Genomic DNA, 25,347 nt, shown 5'->3' on the forward strand with positions numbered 1-25,347 from the left:
TTTGTTAATGTTTGTATATTTTTGTACAGGGTTCATTACTGTTTATACAACAGAACTCCTTTTTTTTCTTTTCTATTACACTGAACGTATGAAAACTCAGTGTGAATTAGAAAATCTTCATTTCTAGAGGTCTCTATTCCTTAACACAGAGAGGGGATGAAAGCTGAAGCTGCTTAACTATCCTTAAACCCCTGTGTATTGGGAACAAAATGATACAAACTCAAACTTCTTAAAACAAGATTTATTGGCACAAACATACATGTTACAAATGTCTACGATATTCTTGGAAAATATGTTCACCACTTCAAAAAAATCACTGTTCACAGAAAAGTACAGTAATATCAAACTTTGTAAGTCATCACAATTTCAGCATCAAAATACATGCATTTTATCATTTATAAATGAAATTCCACTGACCTCCAGGTAAAGCACTTTAAGAAATGTCCTGGTCTCCACAACATTATTTTTTCCTCTCCAGATCACTCCAATAAGGTGCAAATGGATTGTTTTCTGTAGAGGCACAAATCACAGCTCCTAGCTCAGTACAGCTGAGTCTATGAGGTGAGAGATGCTGTTCTCAGCACAGACTTTCAGGTCCTTTCTGAGTGTGTTACTACAGAGCTTAACACCACTGCGTGGCCTTTAAAAGAATGCAATTAGAGATTTGGTCTGGAGTTTGGGCTTTTAAAAGGGCAACTGAAAACTTATTTCTGATTATTCCCATTGCAGGAAGTAAAGCTTGAAGAATTACAAGGAAAGAGGTAGAAGAAAGCTTTTATTTTGCACTGCCATTCCATCATCATTTGAAACAGGTGTGGCATTGCCAAGGATACTTGTGAGGAGAAAGAGTAATCTCAGTAAATCCTCTTTTTTCTTTGGTGCCAATCTAGTAACTTAATATCCACTCAAGATTTTGTCACTGACCTCAGACAATACAGAGAAAGACTTCAGCAGATGTCCTGAATCTGACTCTATGCCTATTCCAGTGTCAGTGTCAGAGAAGTAGACTTCACACACACACACACACACACACACACACACACAGAGGTGAGAGAATGCACTCATGTCCACAGCATGATCACATCTGCCTTAGACCAATGGCAACAAGAAGGAAAGAAAATTTCTCTATGTCAGTGGAAGTTCTTTGAAAAAGAGGGATTGCACTTAATTCCACTAGATCTGAATTTGACTCTAATCAGATCAGTGCACAGCAGAACAAAAAGGCAAAACTATAAACCACATGCACTTACAAAGTCCTGTATTTTTATTAGCCTTGGTAGGGCCTTGAACATACGCAATGACAGAATTTGTTGTGAAGCCATGGTCTTCGAGATTTTCAAACCTCATCAGGACAAAACCTGTGCAACCTGCTCCAATCTCAAAGGCAGCCCTGTCTCAAGCAGGACATCAGAGCAGGCAACCCCAGTGGTCCTTTTCTCCCTAATTTTTTATCATTTAAAAGAAAGATATTTCCTCTTCCAAATTAGAACATGGCATGGATTCCATGCCAGGCCTGGATTTAGAAAGGACAAATGAGGGGGGTTTTGTTGTGTTAAACAGAAAACAGAAATTCCCTGTATGCTTAGGCACATGTTGAAGTCCCTTCCAGACCAGGGCATGCCTTGCTCCTCACTCCAGGCTGGCGAGTGTGAGATAGTACAGTGCTGAACTGATTACACAAACACCTCCAGAGGCTGCTCTTCTGTGTTAAGACTCAAGCATAAGTCATTAAGGAAAATACTAATTAGCTGGCTATGAACTCATTTCCTGTAATGAGCATAACAAGTTTATAATAAGAGTTTGTATATTGCCACTTAGAGGACTTTTTATGCTGCAAAACAAACTAAAGGACAGTCACAATAGACAGTGGCTGTTTTATCTCTTTCATAGTTGGAGAGAGAACATCTCACCCAAATGGCAAATGCCTGTCTACATATATAAGCACTTCCTTTGGAAAGGGGAAGGAAAAAAGGATAGGAGTTGTCAAATAAAACTTTAACCTCTACAAAGTTGGTGCTTCCCCCTCAGAATGTATTTTTGCAACAGCCAAATCATGTTTTTAAGTCCTGCTCTTGAGTAGGAGGTGCTAATTTCTAATATTTCAGTGATGCTGATAAACCTAATGTGAGTAATATTTTACCACATGCATGGTTGGGGGAGGGAAGATGTTTCATTTACAGAAATAATTATATTTTTCATGACAAGTAGTGGGCTATCTGTAACATTTTATTGTGCAGACCTGTGACTGTGTCATAGCAATATTAGCATTTTAGTGTCTGGGGAAAAAGTAGATGGAACACAGATTGAAGTTACCTTTTCTAATGAGAAAAAAAATATTCTTTCATTTATAGTTAAGCTTTGGAAACTAATTATTTGACTATTTTTATAGCTGCTAATTGCTTAAATAATATGTAAATAAGTAATGGTTAAACTTTATACCCATAGTCTTTACCATACATTCCTACTTTTAATCAGAATATTTTTTTCCCTTTGGGTTTCATGAAAGGCTGAACTTGCATTATTTAGTAGCTTGCTAGTGGCATGGTAGTCACACTGATCACTGAATTTTCAGTTCCAGCCAAGACTGCTTTCATTAATAAAGGAATTTTAGCAAACTTTTGGACCAATACTATAAACAGTAATAGCTAAACTTCTGAAAAAATTATGCATTATACATCTATGAATTTTTAGGTCCATTATACGCACTATCTCAATCCTTGGTCTTACAAAGAAATAATTGCAGCTGCCATTATTTAGTTTTAGTTTAAATAAACCTGCAATGTATCAGGGGGAGAAACTGACTTAATTCTTTTAAACATTTCCTCACAAAAAGCTCAGACCACCACCATGTGTTCACATATATATGACAGGAATGTAATGGATTCAACAAAGGGATTTTTTATCCTCACCTTAGACCATTTACAGGTGGACAAGCACAGGCACTGGGCTGGCTCAAGAGTAACCAAAATAATCATGCTTTGTCAAAAAGATTCCATTAGTGAGCCCAAACTGCTCTAGGACAAAGTGGACATTCAGGCTGGATCTTTACTGCCCCAGGCACTCTGAAATCCAGATTTGACTGCAGTCCTTGACCACTCCTGCAGCTGCCAACAGCCCCATGTCTTGGGCTAGAGTACCCCAAATGGTGCTCTCTGCAAAGAATGCTACACCATCCTTCCTGCATCTATCTCCTGCATTGTCCAGAAAAAACTCTACCATCTATCTTATTTCATTTGAAGTATTTGAATTTAGTAGACAAGCAGTGCTTAATTTTAATATAAAAAGGGTGCTTTTAGGTAGAGCCACTTATAAAAAGGAGTTTACTGAATGCTAGCAATATTTCACTTGGACCATTTCCCAATTTATGATATTGTGATTACCACAATATCCTTATTTGCTGTTTTCTCTCTTTCCAGGAAAATTAATTAAATTACAAGAACTGTTAAATAATTTTAATTAGAGTTCCAATGTTACAATTTAAAGTAGTGTAGTAAAAATGCTGTTGTTTAGCCTTCTTTTGTATCACATAATTTTGAACCAAATGAAGGCCCAGGAGCCATGTTCTGCCTCAGATGTTGTCGACCAGAGAGTGAAGGTTTGAGGAGAGCTGGATGTTCTGCTTCAGCCAAGGCCCACCTGAGCTCTGGCTGAGGGCAACAGTGACAGCATGGCAGAAGGCAGGGAGTCAACCCAGAGGGCAGAGCAGCCCCAAGAGTCTGTGTTCCAAATACACTGCACTCCAAACCACAATGGGTTCCTAAGAGAACAGAAAGAGACTTGAAGAATAATGGATAAGCCAGACACTGTGAGAAGAGCTAAAGAATGGAGAAGGTTTTTTTCCATAATTGTCTTTGTTGTTCTCTATGATATTTTCTCTTTGAAAACAACTACTTTGCCCTTTTAAACTGATAGCACATGGCTTCTTTGGTTGAATAGAGTGTTACGTGCAAACCACGAGGCTGAATTCATGTTTTGAAGGGTGCAGGTTCTGGTTTTTGCTTTGGAGAGTTAGTAGATGTGATACACTCATGACAGAATGAGGTTACTGCAGGAGTGACTCATTGTTGAATAATCAAGTGTTTACTCCACCAAAACTGCATGTAACCAGACTGCCACAGTTTTTCTGCTTTATTCTAAAATGTACCTTTTAAATGTCAGTGCACCAGGAAGGAAGGTAAACTCCTTGGGTGGCTCAGATCTCTTTTTATGCATGTGTTTAAAGCAGAGAGTCTTACAGTTCTCAATGGAGAAGAAAAACTACTGAGCACATCAACTGAGACATAGATTAATCAACTGAGGAAGGGAAATTAACTGAAGAGGAAAACAAAATCCTTTCCTGAAGTATTTCTGAAGTAGACCAGATGGAGAAAGAACAGCAGGTGTGAGGTTCTGGTTTGGTTGTTCCATACATCCCAGTCTAGTATCCCTCCTGACAATAATGTTACCATTTGAGAGTCCTTCAGCCAATAATTTCTTTAGCTACAATTAATTTTTTTTCCAATTACCTTCTTCAGCCTTTTAATTTTGCTTTTAAAGAAGCTAATTTGAGGGTGCTTATGCTTTCTCTGGCTCAAATGTGTCTTGTCTAGCAACAGGGACTTGAATCAGGTGAGGAAGAACTGGCTAGAAGAGCATCTCAGTCTTCTGACGAGATAAAGCACCCAAAGGTTATGATCTGTTACAGGTCTAAAGTTCAGGTCAGGATGCAAATCCAGAAGAGACTTTGAGGCCTTTCCCTAATACTCACTGTGTACATTGGGAGGGAGCCCAGTGCCTTTTATGGCTGCTGGTTCAGCCCTCTTCCCTGTTTAAAGAGCAGGAGAAGCAGGGCTGAGATGTAAATCCTGGATCATACCCAAGTGATCCCTAGGTTAAATGTCAATATCAAGTCAAGAACTTGCTCTTAAGAGCTAAAATCCATTGTATTCAGACAAGAAATAATCCAGCCACTCATAAAATTAAAGTTAGGTGAAGCCCTGTCAGAGGAGCAGTGACAGAAACAGTAGAATTTTAAAAGGTCTTGCTACTCAGACAAAAACATAGCAGATTGAGGCTGTTCTAATTCATTCCCTGCACAGTCAATGATGTCCTGCTCTTCCGTCACAGAGTGTTCATATATTACTATATAAAAAGAAAAATATCTTACTTGCCTAAACTCTTCACTGGAGTAACATCATGCAGGTTCCAACTGAATCAAAGTGCCAGCTTTAGAAATCCAACTGACTAGGTTTCTAAACCACCCCTTATCTTACAGACCCTAGGCTACATTCAGAATCTTTATCAGATTCTCCCATCCTCCTTCTAATAGTATTGTATTAGGTTTGACTGTGTTGGATTGACTGTGCTGGATTGACTGTGCTGTTACGTAATGCTGTCAAATGAAAATCAGGTCAAGCACCTCATTAGGGCTTCCACACTAAGTTTTCCTGCCAAGTTCTGTGCAACACTGGGTTTGGGTTTAAAGCCACATCTGTGTCACTGCAGGTGAGCTAAATTTGAGACAAGGTGTAATGCCCAAGCAGGACCTCAGTAGCCTGTTGATAGTGGGTGCAAGCAACACTTGTTCAAGCTCAGAAGTTGATGTAAGATCACTGACAAGATCATTGAGAAGCCAAGCAGCAGCTGACCAGCTGTTAACCCCTTCCTTTCAGCTGTGCTGTGTGTGAAGCTGTACAGCCTCTGGGATGTACAGCTGCGCTCCAGAAAGCAGAGGAGGAGCTTCTTGTAAGGATGGAATATGCAGGTCTCAAACAATGTCCAATTCTGATAAAGCTATCAAAAGCATTGCTTCCAGCCAGAAGACTTCAGTTTGGTCCCCAGGGTAGCAGTCAGAAAGCAATGGCCTTGGAGTCCCCTGAGGGTTTGCCAGGGAATCACTAAAAGGAAGCCCTTTTGTGATGCTTTACCAGCTCAAGGGAAGAGCCAAGGCAGTAGTCAGTGGTGCAGAGCAGGAGCTGAAATTTTCATTGGGGGTGACTGAACAAGAATGACTTAATTTTTCATGGAAAATTTACAGGCAGGCAGTTGTAACTGCACTGTAGAAGCAGCGAGTGGAAAGCAATCAATTCTGGCTTCAACACAAATAAGATCTCCAACTGTGTTTATATAGATTGTGCCCTGCACTAGCCTGCACATATGTGATGCTGTTGCACAATCTATGACCCTGAACAGTTCTGTATTACCATAGTCTCCTTGCTGAAGGTTTAACCCTCTGCAAGAGCAGCTGAGCTCTGGGTCTGTGCATCACATAAACACACGCTTGTTCATGCTTCCTGGGCTGAATTAGAAAGGTTACATGGCTCTTCTCACCAATTACAACCAACCACAAGTAGTAGCAAACATCGAGCATTCATGAGCAAACTGTGGGCAAACAACTTTGAAAAGTTTAACACGTTAATTTACTGTATTTCATTACCACACAGGAGGAAATAGTCTCTTCACAAGCATTCTAAAACCCACTAGAAGGCAGGTTTCTTAATTCTTCCTTGTAAATTCTCACTTATATTTAGCAGTCATCCCCATTAGTTACAGTTTTGAGAGAGATTGGGTCCACATTCCACAAAGAGACGTTTCTGTTCTCCATTCTCACCTAAAGGTCCCACTTTGATTATTAAGTGAGTTGCTTGAACTACATTAGCTGGGAGGATGTGAGTTTTGCATCCTTGTAGCACTCCCACAGCAGTTTCATTTGGGAGCTTTGTGTGTTTCTAGCTAGAGGATTCAAACTCTTTAATGTGTATTTGCAGTCCTACCAGCTGAGTATCTGTTCAGCCTCCCAGAGGAGAAGGAACATCTGCATTAAGGCTCAGTATCAGCATTTCACCTTCCTGATTGCACCACCTGCAGCAAAAGCTCTCTTCATCTCCTGAGTCTGTTCAGTAGAGAATCCCTGTGAGGACACCATGCTCAACACGGGTGTGGGTGTCAGAGTGTCACTCCTAGCAGACAATTCCTTCATATCAGCTATCCAGTTATCTTAGCAGTTTAAAAAGGCTCCTGAAGTTGGATGGCTTATTTCTCTACCATGAAATGAAAGCTCATTTATACACAGCCCTCAGCTGTGCCACCTCACAGAGTCAGGCCTATCATCATTGCTACAATTTTTGTCCAGGCCATGAGGATTTCAGAATTGTTTGTGCTCTCACCCAGCTGAAGGACTGAAGTGATCAGGGCATACCAGGGAGTCCAGTATTACATTACAACTTTGAATATTCAGCTTCATTAAGACTGGGGCCATTTATGATTTAATGATATGAAGCAGTACATGTGACTATAAAGTGATAAATATTTAGGGGAAAATGCAACTGGAACCTTTCAATTGATCATTACTTATTCTCTCCGCAAAATTCTACTTCAGCACAATTTACATACAGATTCACAGCAACAAATTGGTCAGGTTCTCCATTTTTTTAATCTAAAACTATGTCAAGAGAGATACTCCACAGTGGGAATATTTACACTACTATTATCACTGTTTCTATTCCCTAATTAAATTGCAGACAAAAAATCCCAACCCATCAAATCATTATTTTTTCAGTTCTAAGAATTCTTTTTAGAAATTCTGAAGGAGTTATCCTATAAAGACCCTTTTCTGAGTTTCCTGGCTCAAAATTTGATTAATTCATTTTCAGTTTAGTTAAGGATGATTAAACTATTCACTGTTTTAAAAAGAAAGAAACAAGAAATTCACAAGAGCATACAAGAACTTTCTCTCAAGCCACAATATATAATTTCTTTTAATTACATCAAATGTTAGTTTCAATTAATTGAGTATAATAGGTATCTCAGCTAAGCGCTTTACAAATATGACACTATAGCTTATGAACTAGCCACATGCACAAATTAAAATAAATATTTTTAAAGCCTATTAACACCACCACTTTGAATGGTGTTTCTGTTCCTTCCTCTTTTCTAGGAAAGCTTTGCTAGGCACCCTTCCCTTTCTCAGCCTCTCCCCACTGTTCCCCCTTACCTTCTTCCTGATTTTTGAGTGATCCTGGCAATGGGGACCATTTCTGCAAACCGCTGCAAGGCAGCCTCCTCCAACACAGTTGGGCAGCCACAGACATCACCAACGCTGCTCACCGGCTTTAAGTCAGGACCTAATTATTGGGGATTGGCCTTCGAGAGATGTCCCATGAAACCTGACACATAGTGCCTCGAGTTTTCAGCAAGAGACTATACCTGAGTCATTTGTGATGCCTGTATTACCGCTTTGCATTTCACTTGGCTTTTTCAGGACTGTGCTAGCTAATGCTTTTTGGCTCTAATACAGTTTTTTTCTTTGTAGCTTTCATATTGAGGCCATCTTGGTTGTTCAGAACACCATGAGGTGCTTTCCATAAGGAAAAAATTAAATCCATAAAAGATGATAAACCAGTCTTATTTATCTTCTGCAGACAATGATTTTAGACTTGGATTCTACATCTAATCTCAAAAAAGTCTGTGTTTGGTTGGCTAAATTGAAATATATCTTACATGAATACTTATAGGTATCACTCTCTTCAATGGGAGTTACAGATATATCTGACAATGGATTTTGCCATCCAACTTTAGGAGCTCAGATTGAGAATTTTGGTCCTAATGTTTGCTGCAACCTCAGATTTGGGTCCAATCTACCTGACAGTGTCCCTTTAAACAGGAGCTTCCCCACAGCTGCATTCTCTGATTCTGAGATGTTTTAGGATGCTTTTCATATACTACAGTTTCTGAAGGTCAGTGCGTACACATTTTAAGACACAGTGATTAGACAGTGTATGGAACTACTTGGCAGTATTTAGCTGGTACAGTTTCTTGTGGAAACAACAGAATTCCAAAATACACCACACTGAATGCTTATGGGTTATTACAAGCAAAAATCCCAAGACACCGGGAATTAAAAAGCGGAGTTCAACAAAGGAACACTGATATCGTCGGTTGATATGAACAAAGTTGTGCCAAGTCTTCCTTCTTCGCTTTTTCAAGTGGAGAAATAAACTAGGAAATGAAGCAGAAGGAAAGAAAGATTAAAAAAAAAAAAAAGACAAAACCCAAGAGTTATTCCAGAGTTACTGTTGTGCTTTATCTTACAGAGGCACATGATGCCAAAGGATTGCAGACACCTTTAGCACATCTTAGCTGAAGGAGGATGACATGTCAGGCAGGCAGTGTTCCTTTCTAGCAGACTTGGGAATGCTCCTGCTGTGTCTTTGGAGGGAAAACTGGAGTGGAAAGCAGGGGAGACTGTGACTTAAAAGGTACAAGGAGCAAGGACTGACAGGGACGTCAGCTGCCCTCCCCAGGCCCAGCCACACCTGCAGAGTGTTGTATTGCTCCCTCCAGCAGGCAGCCTGGGCCATTCCAGCACCCATAGCAGCTTGTTGCTGTGAGGAATGGCTCAGTTTGTCTGCATCTACAGCCACCCCTCATGCAGAGGATGAGCTTGTACCCACTCCAGTCACAGACTGGAAAGGTCATGCAGGGCTTGTCTAACAGCACTTGGATGCTTGATGTCTATAGGATTTAAACATACTTGAGAGCTACTGTAGATAAATACAGCATTGAGTTAAATACACAAGGTTCTTCCTGAAGCTGCAACCTTTAGGCATTTATCACAGAAGAATCAAATAAACTGGAAAAACAATTTGAACAACAGGTACAATCAAATCTCACTGACTTGGTACTAGATTTCATTATGGTGAGCCACAGCATGGGTTGAACAATGTGACTCAAGTTTGTGATTAAATACCCTAAGCTCAACCTAACCCATGTCAAACCTGCACTGTCTTTATATATATATATATATAATTTTATTTTTTTAAACTTACCAGGACAAGCATTCAACATTTTAAACTAGGAGTGAAACAATGTTCTTATTTATATAAGTTTCAGCCTAAACTTCTATGGAGGAGTTATGAGCTATCTTGCCCACTTTTTATTTTCTTGTTAAGACTCACATAATGCTCAATGAGGAATACATACTCCGCAATTAGTTCAGTGGCTGCACATCTTTTTTTTGTTTGGTTGCTGCACTAGACTGCAGAACAAGGGCTGGTCTTCCTCTTGAGTATCCAGCTAATATAGTTAATATCTAAACATTTCCCATTATTGCTGTATCAGTGTTACCAAACCCTGGAATTATTCTGGGTCACTCTGGTGCCAGCATTCATAAGGCTAATAAACTGTCACATGTATCTCTTTCCATTTAGTCATGTTTACAGGTGATCCTGTAAGCCTTCTTTACAGGAGCAACAGAAGAAAATGGAAACATGCTGAATAGCAGGCATGTAACTTGAGAGCTGGGAATTAACTCGCATCCACAGTCTGGCCTGCTGCTGCACCTCTTCTGGGTTACTACCTGCATTGTGTATCTGAAGAAATCTCCCTTTCAGGAGTTAATGCCATATTACAGTTATGTCACCTAACAGCTGTTGCTAACACAGGGTTACATAAATGAAATGTTCAGTTCCTGTCATTACAAGGCCCCTGATTCCCTACCAGCACGACTGCTATTGTCCATTCATAGCTAACTTCCCTAAAACAACTGCCTGGAATGAGATGATCTTTTGAAAAATGAAATCAGTGAGACTTTGGGCCACCTTTTAACAACATTTGGGCATTTGAAGTGCAAAAGGATCTTCATAGACACTGACATCTCAAATTCTAGCTGTTATAGTAGAAACCAGGCACCTACAAGCTTTTTAAAAATTCATCAGATGCCTGTTTGCCTGTGTGCCTTCATCCTCTTTTTATAGGCATGAGGTATTTCAAGAATTACTGTTCCTAGTAGAAAACACCAGGACTGTGGCACTCATCATAATGAAAGGAAGATCTCTTAGACTGCATAAAAATTTATTTAAAACATAAAAAGGGAGAGCTTTTAATCCCAGGGAAAGTTATATAACATGCTAATGTAAAAAACATTAAATGTCAACAAATTCTGCCAATATGTGTCCAGGGAGTTTGCAGTAATTCTCACTATAAAAGCATAACACTAGAAGGGAAATTTCACAAATTAACCAGTTTAAATATTTTCTATCTGTTTTTTCATTGCTTTGGTTTTTAATGTATCAGCCATTCTTAAGTCACAAGCTATTGAGATCATAAATAAAAGAGAAAAGGAATTACTCACTTATAATTATAATGAGAATGACTGCGCATACTACACCAAGGATGATCATCATCTATAAAAAGAAAGTTACAAGAAGGAAAAAGAGAAAGTCAGGTTTTCACATGAAAGACATTAACCTCTCCATTTTTTTTGGTTTTACTTAGTGACTTATTCCTCAAACATCAAACTCTTGTAAACACTCACTGCAACAGACTTGTTACGGCTCCAAATTTAATGTTGATTTTAAAATCAACAATGGACATAGGCTCTTGTCAAAGCTGGCCAGTTCTTGCCTGTCAGCTAAAGATGCAGCAACCAACCTCAACCATTGCCAGCAGTAAAGAAAAACTCAATTTCCAAAGTAAAACAACTCCAGTGACTGGGTTCACATGTGGCCCACCTTATACCAGAGTCAACTCATCCCTTTCCCCAGGTTCCTGGAGTCAGTGAAGAGGCAGCTGGAGATGTCTGAAGCCCAGCAGCTGTTTGTGCTGCCCTGTGTGCTGGTGCTGTTGAGATAGGAATCCCATGGCAGCCAGAACAGTTTCCAGCATGGTTTCCAGCACATTCTCCTGGGAACAGCTCACTGCAAAGCAGGAGCCTGCTCACAGAGACAGCTGTGCACAGCCCACAGCAGCTCTGAGCTGCCTCAGAGGCCCCACCTGACACTCACTGAAAGCTAACAAGCCCTCCAGGGATGCTGCAGCCCAGTTGCCATTATTACCCCAGTGAGCAGAAAGGCTGAAAACAATAAACATGGGAGTGTCAAATCAAGGCCTTCATTCCTCCTAAAAAGAGGACAGAGACAGCCATTGGCTTGCAGGATATATTTTTGTTTTATTTCTTCCATCTTTTTCCAGAGTTTGGGAGCCAGAGGAAGGACAGGAGAAAGCAGGAAAGGACAATGAGGAAAGGAGAATGAGGGTAGGTTTGAAGATCTAGCATGGTGTAGATCACTGTGGTGGCTGCAGTCACATGTGTGAACCTAACTCAAAATCTGTGCTTGTAGCTCCCAAAAGCCCTGCTTCCTGCACTTCTAGGCGCATCAGTTGGGCAACAGCTGAAAGAGGCCCAGAGGACCTCCTCAGTTGAATTTCTAACCTGGACCTTTCATTTCTGAACTGTTTTTACATGTAGTTTACCCAGAATATCTTGTCTTGCTTTACATTTCATAGCGCTGTGGGTTGAAGAGACAAAGAAGACAACAGGCTAGCAAGGATACATGTGGGATTCTCCTTTGGGAACAGCTGGGTTTTTTGGGTGGACATAAGTAGTCAGCAGGAAAGTTGGTATTGAGAAATGGAAATTGAAGCTGAGCTTTTGGCACAGTGTTCGTGCTGGTGGTGCATGAGTAGGAAGAGGCAAACATGAGTCTTAGAAGAGTAAGAGGAGATGAAGTTTCTGGGTCCAAAATCCACAAATACTGGAGAAGGTCTGAAAAAGCAAAGGAGAGTGAGGCTCCCTGTGCTCTTGGGAAAGGATTAGACTTTGAAGACAGCAGAGAAGTCAGCTGGTTGATGAGAGTCCTGCTCTATCCTAACCAGCTCCACTTTGTAAGAAACTGTAATTTACCCCCTTCTCACAAAAGCTTGTGGAATCCAGTTTTGAGTATTTTTTATGGTTTACCATCCTGAAGAAAAATCAAATCAATGATCCCCACAAGGAAAAAGCTTCTTTTCTCCCACCGTTACAATTCACTGCATCTGATCAGGTTTTGTGGTTCATGCAGAGAATTGACGTGGAATTCTTTCCCATCTCTATTTGAAGGCACTGGGGAAGCATCAAAAGTTGTGTCTACATTTTATATACTGAAGAAATTATAGCTTCTGGTAAAGATCAAAGTTGCTTGACTTCTAGACTCTCAAGGTCAAGGCAGCTCTTTCTCACCTTGACGAGAAGAGATGACTCAGAGGTGCCATTCTGCAGGCAAAGTCCCACTAAATGCAAGTGAAAGCAATTCCTGCCACGAGGTGATTCCCAAGAAGAATTTATATTCCTTACCTTGCAATTTTTCCACCAGTATTTCCTCTTCAGTTTGGCTGCACTGGTTTCAAACTGTGAGGCACCTGCTTGCAATGCATCTGCGCGGTTGTCAAGCTCCAACAGCTTCTGGTCCCGTTCCAGCACCTTGTCCACGTTCATTCTCATGATGTCCACCACCTGGGAAGGCACAAATCCACCTGAGACTCCTCCCACAGGAAAGCTGAGGGACACCCATCTGTTCACACCCTGGAATGTCACACCTCATCCTAAGCCCAGCCTTTTGCCATTTTGATGCGTGGCAGTGCCTCAAAAGCCCAGCCTGTGGAACCACACTCTGTGAGCTGCACTGTGCTGGATGCCCTTTCAGGTAGAAAATAAAGAGATGTCATGAAATTAATTAGTTTAATTAAAGTTTTTGACTTCTTTTATACAGATACAGAAACCTGATGAAGATCCCTATACCACAATTTGATTGACATCACTAAGAGCAAACCATTATTTTCCTTGGACATTTAATACCTTCCTTACCTGAAGTGGAGAAACCATCAAGGTAAAGGCAACTCTAAAGGGAACTGTATGCATTTCCTTACCAAAAAAAATTCTCATTCTGCAGGTCTTTTGGGCAAGATGACTTCTCAGCCATGATTTGGAGTCCTGCTTCAAATTGGAGAACATTTTACCTGAGCAAATTCAGCCCAAAAAGTAGCAGAGAGCTCATGCCACTTTATTCCACACCCAGCATACAATAGGCAAGGGCTGTTAATGGATGTATTTTATACATTGGGTAAGATGCAAATCCTCTTCTAACAAGGAAATAACTAAATGGAAATCCTGTAGAAATTCACCCGAATGCAAATGTCAGACAGTGTCACAATCTCAGCAAAGTTGTGTCCAATTTTTCTTGCAGTGAATGAGTCTGATGGTCTTTTAATTCTCATACTCTATAATAAGAAATTCCATGTTATACATATTTAATAAAATTTAACTATTACCTGCAAAAATCCAGAATTATTTAAAGGATATATTATTCAAATACAGTGAGATGAAATTGGTAGTGGAAGATTCTTTAACAGGATTGGCAAAAGGTGCCAAAAAAATTGTTTCGCTTGTCTACCAAACCTAAACCAAAATGAAATATTTTAGTCAATCCAAATTTTCTTACTTACCTTTCAAATCAAAATCTCCCAAGCACTTAACTTCATATAAAATAATAATAATTTTTAAAAGTATTGATTTCTCAGCTAGTATTTAGTTGACTTTTATCTTGGTACAATGATTCATAGTGAAAATGTTAAACTATTTAAAAATGCTGAAAGAAAATACTCTGCTATTTCCTACCCATTCTCTTAGTTTTGCAGGATTTTATTGTTGTTTGTTTGTGGGGCTTTTTGTTTGTTTTTGTTTTGTTTGTTTGTTCCCCCAGAATTACTTATTTAATCTAACCGGGCTGCAGCGCACACTCGTCCGGGTGAGATTTCATTTTTGTCAAATAAATAAATGTTTGCCTGGGCCTTAGAAAATCAGCTCTACGATGTCTAGAGGAATCAGGTGGGAAAACCCAGTGGAGGAATAGCTGAAATACTCTCTGGGCATTGGTGTAGCATTAAAAATATCGGTGATTTCGTGCGGAGCCGAAGTTTCCTGCGCTGCCCGGGGCTCTGCTGCCACCTGCGGGTGAATTCCCCGCCCGCCAGGGGAAGAAAAGAGCCGGGAAAAATCGGGAAAAAGGGCAAAGAAAGGCTAGGTCAAAGCCAGACATGGGTAAGAGATAAAAGGATTTTTACTTCGATATTTAATAAGTATTTTTATAGTACTGATGCGTTAGGATTTTAGCTTTTATATTCTTCAGATCCCGTACTGCATTAGGGTATAACTAAAGCTCCACAGCCTGTCAGCTGCTGTTCTTTTTATTCAGACACAACAATTCCTCTGGGCCTGAAACTCAAGAACTCTTCACTGTCTCAGGCCCTGAAAAGTATTAACAAAAGTGAACAGGGGGGAGAAAACTGGGGGTAAATTACTTCATTACCTGAAGCTGTAATTGGAGCATTCACCCCTGATGTGTAAATGGACCAAACTTAGAATTGTCTGAAAAACCTGTGACCATCGTCCACCTTGGGTGTCACCTCTGGAAGGCTCTGACTGCCCAAAGTGTATCTATTGAAGGCCTTTAATAAATACCCACTTTATTCTCTTCCTCTTGTCTGGCCCCTGTTCTAGGGAGCCACCCCAGTAGAACAATTCATCAAGGTGGAATATGCTGAAATGTACACACACGGTAGATCACATATATAAATTTATAGACCTTGCAAATTTGCATATCTTACAAAGATGCCTCAATGAGAGGCTTAAATGAATGTCATGGCGTCTCTCTGTTCTAAAGTATTCCCATCCAAGATGGGCCTAGTTTTAGTTTACAGAATATGTTTTAGAGGGGACCTTGGTATCTCAAGATATACTGCAAGGCTTTCCAGTCCCCAGCTGTAAGGCTTTTATGATGCTTGGTTGTCTGGCCTAGCAAAATACCAGACTATGTAAAGATATTATGTTTAAAAATTTACAAATATTCATGTTAAGGGTATTGGGAATACATGAAAGGTATATAAAAAAGAAAAAAATCATTAGGGCACCACCACACTGGATCCCTCAATGTTACAAACCAACATCACCCCAGTGACCTCATAGTGCTGGAAGTGCCAGTTTGCTTTCCTTAGCTATTCTTATATTGGGATTTCCCTGTTAAAAAGGACCTGCTGACCATGTGCCATCAACTCTAAACCCATGAAAAATTCTTCCCTTAAAGAGTGATTGGGCACTGGAATGGTCTGCCCAGAGAGGAAGTGGAGTTACTGTCCCTGGAGGTGTTTAAAAAAAGCCTGGATATGGCACTCAGTGCATTGGTTTGGTTGATGAGGAGGTGTTAGGTCATAGGCTGAACTAGATGACCTCAAAAAGTCTTTTCCAACCAAGTTCATTCTGTGATTCTGTACAAACTGCAGCCTCTCTCTCAAATGGAAGGCAAAACCCCCACGAATCCTGAATTTCACCCACTTAATCCTCAAATCCAAGAAGTACTCATTGTCTCCTCATACTGGGCAAGAGTAACTGTCAAAATTATGTTGTCATCTCCACAAAAAGCCAGATTTTCATGGGTCTGAGTGAAAAGAGTCAGAATACAGAGTATCTAAAACACAGAGCAAAGGTTCACTATCCCCACTGATGCCATCTCTATTGATTTACTTGAAGAGCCCTATGTATCTGACAGGCATCACTCATTTTAAGATGATAAAAGGCAATTTTTATCATCTTTTAGGGACAGTTACTTTTGCTGTCATTCACATAAACAATTACAGGAACACCATGATGTAACATGTTCAGGACAAGAAATTTATTTCATTATTCTGACCAAAGACAAAAGCTAAAATGTAACATTGCTTTTGCCACTGGAAGAGGAAAAAAAGATAAAGGAGAGAACCTAATCTAGACATTTTTACAGCCAGAGGATGTTGTGAACACGTCTGAGAACCAACAATGGGGAGACCAGAAAGTCACTGTTCCAAATTTTCAACAAAGAAAAGCTTCTCAAAATGCCAAAGCCCATTTTGACAGGTGTATTTAACTCATCTTAAGAAATGCATTTGAGTTGGATATTTTGAGGTCTTCTCTACTATCTTTAAAGCATGTCCAAACCTTTTGAAAATAGTAGCCTTTATGCATGTAAGTACATATTTTCTAATGTGCATTTTATCAAATTGGCATTTAAGAATCACACAAGCTCTGTGCACTTCACCATAGACAGTAAACAATGAGTTACTTCAGTCTTTGGAGGGGTTTAACGATATTCTTTCCTTAATACCCAGCACAAAAATGCACACAGCAGGTGTGTAAAAAATGCTACAGCTGCTTCTGTCCTTCTGGTACCCTCGGGGACTGCTCCCATGAGCAGTGGTGTGCTCACTATTCCCATTCCCAGAGCAGTTGGATGGACACTGGCATTACAGCCAAGACAACAATTCAAGGATCCAAGCTGGAACAGGCACATGGTCCTCCAAGATGGAGAAAAGGAGTGGGGTTTTGTTAAAGATGCTGTTATGACACCATGTGTGGGTGCCTTTCTTTGGGAATAAATTGTGATGATTAATCAACAGAGCTCTTGCTATGAACACCACCCTCATCAGCTCAAGTCTGAGGGTTTTAATCTATCTGTGAGAAGCTGATGGTCTGTCTCTGTGAAACAGTCTGTGAAATTAGCATCTGCCCTTTAGGAGTGCGGGAACACACTACAAGAGCTGCTTCCACTATGACATTTCCTCCTAACCAGACTGACTGGGAGGAATTCCTGAACTGGCACCAATGCCCACATTTAATCTGCAGAACTATTCCTGGTACAGGGCTGTTTATATTCAGGATCTCTCTTGTACTGTCTGCCTGCTTTGATAAATCTCATTTCCTGGACCCACTGCCTTCAGATGAGTAGGAGCTGCACAAGGGAGAAAGCTGAGCAGATGGCTTGGAGCCACTTACCTCATCCACCTGGGCCTGTGTCTGCTGCAGCCGCTTGTTGCTGGACACATTGGTGGCAGGAGGGGGCCCTGCAGTCCCTGCAGCACTGCTGGGACCCTGGGCAGAAGCTGGAACAGACCTAGAGCAAAACCAGAGAACCTGAGTGACCAAAACCATCTTTACTTGTTCACTGCCCCTTTTCTGGAACTAGTCAAAAGTACCTGTGATAAATCTGGTGTAAAAATTTGTGAATAAAATAATAATCAAATGTATAATAGAATGATGTTAATAAACTGTAAAGTCTAGTAGGTAGAAATCTGTATCCCCAGTCTCCGCGGCTCCAGTTGCGAAACAGGACAAGGACCATCAGACCAAACAAAGACGCTAGCCAGCCCCAATAAGAATAGCACCCTTTCCAATGCAAGGAGAATTCCTTCTTGAATGGCGAAGCAGAATTCATCAACGCCCTGGCACGATATGCATACCTGAATCAACATAAGACTGGCTGGTACAATTGGCATAAAGAAAAAGACCTTCCCGGAACGGATCAACGGGACTTGGCAAATCGGGAAGGCCATCGAGAAGAAATTTGGACTATTTGGCCCATCCTGGACACCTGGACTGCCTCAGGGCAGAAAAATCCTATAAAACGGTGGACTGAGAATCGTTCGGGGTGGATTTGGGCGACCTGTACCCTAGTGTGCAGACCCCTCATCCACCTGGCGCGGCGCTGCTAATATCTATTTTGTGGTTTTCTCTTTTATTGGTGATTGATATTGTGTTATTAATAAATTGTTTCTTTGTTAATCCGATATTTGCCATTGCATTTATAACAGATTTGGTGCCGTGACTCGGATTCGGAGGAAGCTGCGGGGACCTGCGATCCAGGAGGGTACCCCCGCTGATTTTGGCGGCCTGGTGAGTGGGGAGACCCCGCGGCTCCACCTGAACCTCCGAACCAAATTTAGGAACGAGAAAACCACAAAAAGGACAGGGGAAAGGACGGATCTGGGGGCAAAGAGAGCTCGGGAAGGCAGAGGGCCTTCAAAAAGCCATGGCTGATATTGCTCATAAAACGTCTAAGTGCACGAAGACATCCACACAGGAAAAGGAGCTGTAAGTACTGCTGGTTGAGCGGGTGATCGGGCAAGTGTGTGAGACGTGATCTGATCACGAAGTGAGTGTGGACTTCAAGGTCACATTTCCGTCTTCCCGTGAGGGGAACGGTCGGCCGCGAAGGAAGCGATTTTGTGTGAGAACTCTCTCATATTGCTCGTCAAAACTGGGACTAGGAAAGTCACAGGGACTGATCACAGAGTGGACAAAAAGGGGAAGTGTACGTCCTGTCGAGCTCGGGAATTGGTAAACCCTTTTTGCCAGCGGACCAAGGTAAGGGTCCAGATAGAATCCAGGAAAAGATTGAATACCGATCAGGGACCCCTCGGCACAGCTCGCTGGAGGGGTGAGTAATCGGAAAATCCCCAGTCCCCTGAGAAAAACCAGAGACACAACGCACAGGCAGAAAGCCGACTTGGAGAGAAATTGGAGATTTGGTAAGAAAGACTTGTAAAAACATGGGACAGAGAAAGAGCAAACCCCAGAAAAAGACAGCAGAAAAACTCCCTTCCAGTAAGGGAAAGGGAACTATGAAAATTCCCCGAAATAGTCCCCTGGGTTGGATGTTAGAACATTGGGGAGATTGCCTCCAGAGAAAAGGGAAATCCAAAGAAAAGATAGTGTACTATTGCATGGATGTGTGGGGTGGTGAAGAGCTGAGGAGCCACCTTACGTGGCCGGTGTTAGGATCATTTGAAAATTGGACATGTAGTGAACTAAATCGCTATGTAGAAAACAAGAGCCCCTCAGACCCTGAGGAGAAGGAATATGCTCGGCTCTGGCTGAACACCCGAGCAGGATTATTCCCGATAAGACAGAAAGGGCGGCCCTGAACTGGGACCGAGCCCTGGGACCCTCTAGACCATCTCCCATCTCCTTATAATGGGCCGAACTCACCACCCTCTCCGGATCAAGTGGTACCTACGGCTCCCTTGGACCCCCAACACCAACCTATGGGGGCACAAGTATCCCAAGTAGAAAGCCCTATGTCCGTAACAACACAGGCTTCCCGTCCCTTGTCCCCACTGGCGGTTCCCCTGCTGCCACCCCCTCTCCTTCCTCTTCCATCTGGTCTGGGTCCATCGGCGGCACCCCCATCGGTGGACGTCATGACCACTAGAATCCCCTCTGAGATCCCGTCTGCGCAAAGATGGGAACAGCCTCACTCATCCTTTCCGCCGCAACCAGGGTTCGCCTGAGCGAAAGAGAGAATCCCCTCAGCCGCACAGACGGCGGTTCCACCCCTGTAGCCCGCCAAAGGGAGACAACCCACAGCCACCAGTTCTCCCCCTGCTAGCAGAACCCATTTGAAAGCTAGGATGATGGGTGATGAATGGGGAGAGAGTGAAAATGAGGGACACAGTTTACTTCCGTTAAGGGAAGTTCCAACGGCCCCCGGGGTTATCAGGTTTGTGAATGTTGCCCTCAATACAGGAGATGTAAGAGCTTTTAAAAAGGAGATGGGACGATTGTTGGATGATCCTTTTGGTGTGGCAGAGAGGTTGGATGAGTTCTTAGAAGAAGTATCTATACCTATGAAGATCTTATGGCAATCCTAAGGTCTTTGTTTAACAACGAGGAGAGAGAGATGATAAAACAGGCGGGTATTAGAGACTGGGACAGGCACAATCCACAGGGGACACCCGGTGATCAAAAGTGGCCCAGCACTAGTCCAAGTTGGAATGCACAGACAGAGGACGGGAGAAGGAGTATGATAGACCTGAGGAATATCATAATCCAAGGTATTAGGGAAGCCGTCCCAAGGGGTCAGAATATCAGTAAAGTATTTGGTGAATGTCAAGGGAAAGAGGAATCCCCCACCGAATGGATTGAGCGATTGAGGCGAAGTCTGCAGATATTTTCTGGGACTGACCCCAACTCCCCTGTAGGGGAGGTGTTGCTCAAGACACAATTTGTGGCTAAATCTTGGGAGGATATCCGGAGAAAATTGGAAAAGATAGATGGCTGGCAAGATAAGAGCTTGCAAGAATTGTTAAGGGAAGCACAAAAGGTGTACATGAGAAGGGAGGATGAAAAGCAAAAAGTACAGGCTAAGAGGTAGCAGCTGTGAAAGAGCTGTGAAAGAGGTAGCAGCTGTGAAAGAGGTCCAGAGACAGGAGCAGGCATCGGGTAAGTATAAAACCTTACCCCGAAGGCCTCAGGGCCCCCGTAAGATGGCCCCAATCACAAGGAAGGAACAGCCAGAATGTTACTACTGTAAGAAGGTGGGACACCTTCAGAGGGATTGCAAGAGAAGAATGAAAGATGAGAAAATCTTCCAAGAGGATTAGGGGTGTCAGGGGCTCTTCACCTTGGGGACCAGAACATCTAATGAGCCCCTGGTAAAATTGAAAGTAGGTCCCCAGCGACAAGAGATAATTTTTCTGGTAGATACCGGGGCAGAAAGGAGCACTTTACAGCATTTACCAAAGGGCTGTATAGCCAGCGAGGAAAGAGTTATGGTGGTTGGTGCAAAAGGGGACCCTTTTAGAGTGCCGGTGATAGAGAATGTGGAGATTGAGTCGGAAAACAAAGTCTGTTTGGGAAACTTGTTGTTAGTAGAGGAAGCTGATTACAATTTGTTAGGGAGAGATATGACATTGCCCTAGGAATTAGCATCATTGTAAAAAGTTCCGATCTGGTGGTAAAAATGTTTAAGCTCACCGAAAAAGATGAAGCAGACATTAATCCGGAAGTATGGCACTCTAAAGGAGAGGTGGGGAGACTAGAAATTGACGCCATTCACATCGCAATTGAGAACCCCGAGGACCCTATACGGGTCAAACAGTATCCCATCCCCCTGGAAGGGAGAAAGGGGTTGAAACAGGTAATCGATGACCTCTTGAAGGGAGGAACCCTAGAACCATGTATGTCCCCCCATAATACTCCCATACTGGCTGTGAGAAGGCAGATGGACGTTACCGACTAGTTCAGGACTTAAGAGCAGTGAATGCTCGAACCAGGACTAGATTTCCGGTGGTCGCCAATCCGTATACTTTACTGAATCGACTCACACCTGAGGACGTATGGTATAGTGTGATTGACTTAAAGGATGCTTTTTGGACTTGCCCCTTGGATGAGAAAAGTAGAGATAACTTTGCTTTTCAGTGGGAGGACCCCGATACCAACAGGAAGCAACAGTTAAGATGGACAGTGCTTCCCCAAGGATTTGTGGAATTCTCTAATCTGTTTGGACAGGCTTTGGAACAACTATTGACTCAATTCACCCCGAGGGAAGGGACAAAACTTTTGCAGTATGTAGATGATCTGCTAATAGCTGGACCTACTGAGGAAAGTGTGAGGGAATGTACTGTGGCTTTGCTGAATTTCATTGGAGATAAGGGTTTTGAAAGTTTCTAAATCCAAGCTGCAGTTCACGGAGCCCGAGGTAAAGTATTTGGGTCATTGGCTAACAAAAGGGAAAAAGAAATTGGACCCTGAGAGGGTGGCGGGAATTATAGCATTACCTGCTCCGAAAACTAAAAGACAAATACGTCAAGTTTTGGGGCTCCTGGGATATTGTAGGCAATGGATTGAAGGCTTCAGTGAGAAGGTAAAATTTCTTTATGAAAGGTTAAACACTGATAGAGTAAAGTGGACTGATCAGGATGAATCAGACTTTCAGAAATTAAAAGACGTTCTCATGACTGCTCCAGTACTGACCCTCCCGGATGTAAATAAAGAATTCCAGTTGTTTGTAGATGTTAGTGAGCAAACAGCACAAGGAGTCCTGACTCAGGAATGGGCAGGAAAAAGAAAACCCATAGGTCTTCTGTCAAAAATCCTGGACCCTGTGAGCCGGGGATGGCCTACGTGCTTACAGGCAATAGTAGCAGTGGCGCTTCTGGTGGAGGAGGCGAGGAAAGTTACCTTTGGGGCCTCTTTGGTGGTTTACACTCCTCATGATGTGAGAAGTATTCTGCAACAAAAGGCAGAGAAGTGGTTGACTGACTCTCGGCTTCTGAAGTATGAGGCCATCCTGATTAGCTCCCCCGGTCTAGAGTTAAAAACCACCTCTGCACAGAACCCTGCTCAATTCATGTTTGGAGACACCTCCGAGAAATTGTTGCATGATTGTGCTGAGATCGTGGAACTTCAGACAAAAGTAAGGCCAGATTTGGAGGATCAGAAATTGGAGGGGGGAGAGAAATGGTTTGTGGATGGGTCTGCAAAGGTAGCAGAAGGGAAGAGAAAGTCGGGTTATGCAGTGGTGGATGGTGGAACGGGAAAGGTGGTGGAATCAGGCCCCCTGAGACCCGAATGGTCGGCCCAAGCTTGCAAGCTTTATGCTCTCCTAAGGGCTCTCAGAAGGTTGAAAGGGAAAAGGGGGACCGTGTTCACAGATTCCCGTTACGCGTTTGGGGTGGTTCACACATTTGGGAAAATATGGGAAGAGAGAGGATTGATAAACACGAAGGGAAAGAGTCTGATCCACGGGGAAATAATTAGGCAAATCTTAGAGGCAATTAGGGAACCCAAAGAGATCGCGGTAGTCCATGTGAAAGGACACCAGGCAGGACTACAATTCCAAACCCGCGGTAATAACCTAGCTGATCAGGAGGCAAAGAGGGCAGCACTGCTCACGGTGAGCGTCCCCGAGGTGATCGGGGAAGAGAACCCCGAAGTCCAAATATGCCCCTCCGAGAGGGACATTGAGGGATTCAAAAAGATGGGAGGGGTCTTGGAGATGGGAAAATGGAAATTACCCGCTGAGAGGGAATTGGTTCCAAAGAACGCAGCCAGAGGAATCCTGAAACGACTGCATGAACAGACTCACTGGGGAACACGGGCGTTGGCAGATCAGTTCTTGAGGTTTTTTGGATGCAAGGGAATTTTTGAATTAGCTAAACAAGAGGTGCAAGGGTGTGTGATTTGCCAGAAGGTGAATCAATCGAGATCCAGACAAACGGCCTGGGGAGGTCGTCCCCTTTCATATAGACCGTTTGAAAGGATCCAAGTGGATTTCACCAACTTACCAAAGGTTGGGAGATACAAATACCTATTGGTAATAGTGGACAAATTAACACATTGGGTGGAGGCATATCCAAGGGCAAAAGCTACGGCCCAAACAGTTTCCAAAGTATTATTAGAGGAAATAGTTCCTAGATATGGAATTGTTGATTGTATTGATTCGGACCAAGGGACACATTTTACGTCAAAAGTCATAAAACAATTAACAGAGGCTTTGGGAATCAGATGGCAATATCACACCCCCTGGCATCCTCAAAGTTCGGGACAGGTGGAGAGAATGAATCAAACCTTGAAATCACAACTGGCAAAGCTCATGTTGGAGATAAAAATGTGTTGGGTGAAATGCCTCCCCCTTGCTCTGCTTAATGTGAGAACCATGCCACACTCCGAGACGGGGCTGTCCCCCTTTGAAATGTTGTATGGAATGCCATACAAGCACAGAATGCCGGTGGGACATCCCTGAGTCGAGGATGTGCAATTACAACCTTATCTTATTACTATAAACAAAAATTTACAGGAGCTCCGAAGGCATGAACTTATTCCCCAAAGTGCCCCTCTTGGATTTGCAATTCACCAGATTCAGCCGGGAGACAAAGTACTAATCAAGACTTGGAAGGAACTTCCTCTTGCCCGGCATTGGGAAGGACCATTCCTAGTACTGCTCACCACTGACACTGCAGTCCGAACTGCAGAGAAAGGCTGGACTCACTCGTCAAGGGTGAAAAAGATCGAGGACTCGAGAACCTCGGATTGGAAGGTCACCACCCCTCCAGGAGAACTGAAAATCAAGCTTCGGCGTCAACCTAAATGACAAGTCAGATAAGTTGTATCACCCCAGACTGTGAATGTTTCCCTTTTATTCATTTTGAATGCGTGTATTGTAAACAAGTTTGGGTCACCCATTGTTGGGGAGGGAATCGACCAAGGGGTCTTTGCACTAACTGTTTGACTGAGGAGCAGGAGAACACTAGCCGTCTCTTAATACTTGCCACTCAGGCCGGACTTTTGGAGTTAGATTCTCCTGAGTGGTATCAAATTTACAAAAAGGGAATAAGAGGAAAATTGGATGCCAAAGCAGAGATCTTGGCGATTGAGTGCCGGAGGACCATCAAGGTACCGTGCAGAGGTGACACAATTAAGTTATCTAGGTGGGCAACCTATAAAAGAAGGTTTGCTATGAGGACTACACGGGCCCCTGAAGCATACCCTTGCTGCCGAGAAGATGGTTTACCCCGTCGTATGTTTACATACGGGCGAAGGGCGAGGCAGAGGGGTATATCAGTGGGGAATCCTGATTGTCCTGAGTCTAGCCGTGTGCTGGACCAAGGAGGCCCTTCCAGAGGCGCCCCTAGGGGAGAATCCCCCCGTGAAGTGTGAGTGGTGCTTAACAGCCCCCGAAACCGGACCAATAAAGGACTGCCCTCCGGGTAAGCAGCTAGGTAATTGTTGGGCCAATGGCACTCGATTTTATCTCTGTGAATTGGAAGGGAGGGTCCGGTGCCAACACTCAGGGGCAAGTTCTAAGGATGGACAGTTCAGAGTCTCTGCTGAAACAAACACACATGTTAGACAAAAGCGTGAACTCGAGATTCCGCCCCCAGTGCAAACGTGTGGTCAGTGTAATAAAACTGTTTGGGTGGGAGGAAAAAGGCAATCTACTTTCCTCGCCTATTTCAAGGTAAATC

At 42.7% G+C, this 25,347-nt stretch overlaps 1 protein-coding gene across 1 annotated transcript in view; it reads right to left on the reverse strand.

Moving 5' to 3' along the window:
* Positions 1-253: 253 nt before the first annotated feature.
* Positions 254-25,347, reverse strand: part of VAMP2 (vesicle associated membrane protein 2) — a 62,497-nt gene continuing 37,403 nt past the window's right edge. The window contains exons 2-5 of the mRNA XM_083868363.1: positions 17,597-17,714; positions 13,091-13,249; positions 11,111-11,162; positions 254-8,976 (exon numbers count right to left, since the gene is read on the reverse strand). Coding sequence (XP_083724489.1) covers positions 8,960-8,976; positions 11,111-11,162; positions 13,091-13,249; positions 17,597-17,714 — 346 coding nt within the window. The 3' untranslated portion in view covers positions 254-8,959. The remainder of the gene's footprint in view (positions 8,977-11,110; positions 11,163-13,090; positions 13,250-17,596; positions 17,715-25,347) is intronic.

The sequence above is a fragment of the Zosterops lateralis genome, assembly GCF_965231275.1.
Source record: "Zosterops lateralis genome assembly, chromosome: 10".
In the NCBI taxonomy this organism is placed as follows: domain Eukaryota; kingdom Metazoa; phylum Chordata; class Aves; order Passeriformes; family Zosteropidae; genus Zosterops; species Zosterops lateralis.